Here is a 1,738-nt window from a genome sequence, read left to right as displayed (position 1 = left end):
ATATATATATATATATATGTGTGTGTGTGTGTGTGTATATATTATATATATATATATATAATGAGTGCTGTTATCCAGCTATTCTAGTGTCTTTCTGCAGGAAAGCTCATGTCTTTGAAGAAATCTTTGTCATTTTTCTTTTTCAGTGTCAAACCTGTCACAGCCGGGTACGTTTGCCGGTAACGACGCCATCGTGGCCTTCGCTCGCAGCCAGCAATTGAAAGTGGTTATTCATCAGCTGAACGCTCCATTGTGGGAGGTGATGGAGCATTTATGTCTTTGATTCATGTCATTCTAATGTGTGTTTCTATTAATGGCTTAATACATTTTTTTACATGCAGATAAATGGTACAGAGAAGCCTTCATGCCGTGAGCTACACATGGCATATCGCTATGGAGACCATTATGACAGCGTCCGAAAGACTGGAGACAACTCTGAGAGTCCGGCTCATCTGCGTATAGAGGTCTGTCGGCTAAACAAACATCAGTCACATACATGAACCACAGTCTGACATTTTCTGAAGGTAAATGTCTTCTTTTTTTCTTTGGAAAGAGTCTGAATAATTGCAGACGCTTTGGAGACGGTCAGAAGGAAAAGTCGAGAGGCTCTCACTCTGAAGATGAAGAGCTGATCTTGAGCATTCTCTGTGCCCATAGTCAGTCAATATTTAAATCACTGTAAATCGATTTCTCTTCGCTCTCAATATGCTCTTCTCACCACTGTTTTGTGTCCGCAGGTCAATCAGACAATCTGTGTCAATCAAGGGCCACATCACAGACATGCCACAGTGATTGGCTGGAGTCTGAACTAAACAACCTATCATCACAGAGAGATTGTGCCTCAGGGACACACCCTTTATGTCAAGGCATGCAGGCAGAATGTAGTGAAAACACATCGCCAACAGAGGGCAGCATCTCACATAAACCCAAGGTGACAACGGTGTTATTTTAGTATCATTGGGAAAATATTAGAGTTTTTATTAATATTTTGAATTCGTTTCTATATTTTCTGTTTTTATTTGAATAATTAATTAAATTAAAGTTTTAGTAATTTAGTAGTGTTTTTGTCATTTTAATTAGTTTTTATTAGATATCTTAAAAAAAAAAGTCTATAGTTTTTATTACATTTTATTTCAGTTTTAGTTATTTTAGCACATCAAACTAAATGAAAATGAGAAATATTGCTTTGCCAACTAGCTGAAATAAAGTTAAAAAAAAATTTAATTAATTGAAATAAAATAAATGAAAACTGACAAAATATATATATAAAAAACAAAATCTAATTTTATTTTAGTTCGTTTCCAAGGCCAAATTTATAATTTTAGTTTAAAATAATTAACAAAATTAAATGGAAAATAACTAAACTAAAACATAACAATAAAAAAATCTAACTAATTTAGATATAGTTTTATTTTTTTTGGTTCTATTTTAATTTTAAAGTCTTAGTGATTGTTGTTTTTGTCATTTTTATTAGTTTTTTAAAATCTTTTTTTTTTTTAAATGTCTATATAGTTTCTATTGATCTTTATTTCAGTTTTAGTTTGAATTATTTTAGTACATCAGGTTAAACTAAATGAAAAGCTCAGTTCAAGTTTATTTTATTTCAAGTAATTTTTTCATGGTTTTACTTTTAGTTAACTACAATAATCCTGGATGAAAAGAACAAAAATAATAAAGTTTTCTTGTCCCCCCCTTTTAGCTCTCTAATAAACAAAGGAAAGAGCAACAGCGCCTAGAA

At 31.9% G+C, this 1,738-nt stretch overlaps 1 protein-coding gene across 1 annotated transcript; it reads left to right on the top strand.

Moving 5' to 3' along the window:
• Window positions 1-120: 120 nt before the first annotated feature.
• On the top strand, window positions 121-1,732 carry LOC107736551 (OTU domain-containing protein 3-like; the record flags this gene model as incomplete). The annotated part of the gene is made up of 5 exons (XM_016547937.1): window positions 121-259; window positions 342-464; window positions 554-656; window positions 738-931; window positions 1,700-1,732. Coding segments are annotated over 5 exons (592 nt in total), but the record flags the coding sequence as incomplete, so codon positions are not given.
• Window positions 1,733-1,738: the final 6 nt, after the last annotated feature.

This window comes from Sinocyclocheilus rhinocerous, unplaced genomic scaffold, assembly GCF_001515625.1.
Source record: "Sinocyclocheilus rhinocerous isolate Xijiao unplaced genomic scaffold, SAMN03320098_v1.1 C36773092, whole genome shotgun sequence".
Lineage (NCBI taxonomy): Eukaryota > Metazoa > Chordata > Actinopteri > Cypriniformes > Cyprinidae > Sinocyclocheilus > Sinocyclocheilus rhinocerous.
The sequence above is the reverse complement of the archived record's forward strand: the minus strand, read 5'-3'. Positions and strand labels throughout refer to the sequence as shown.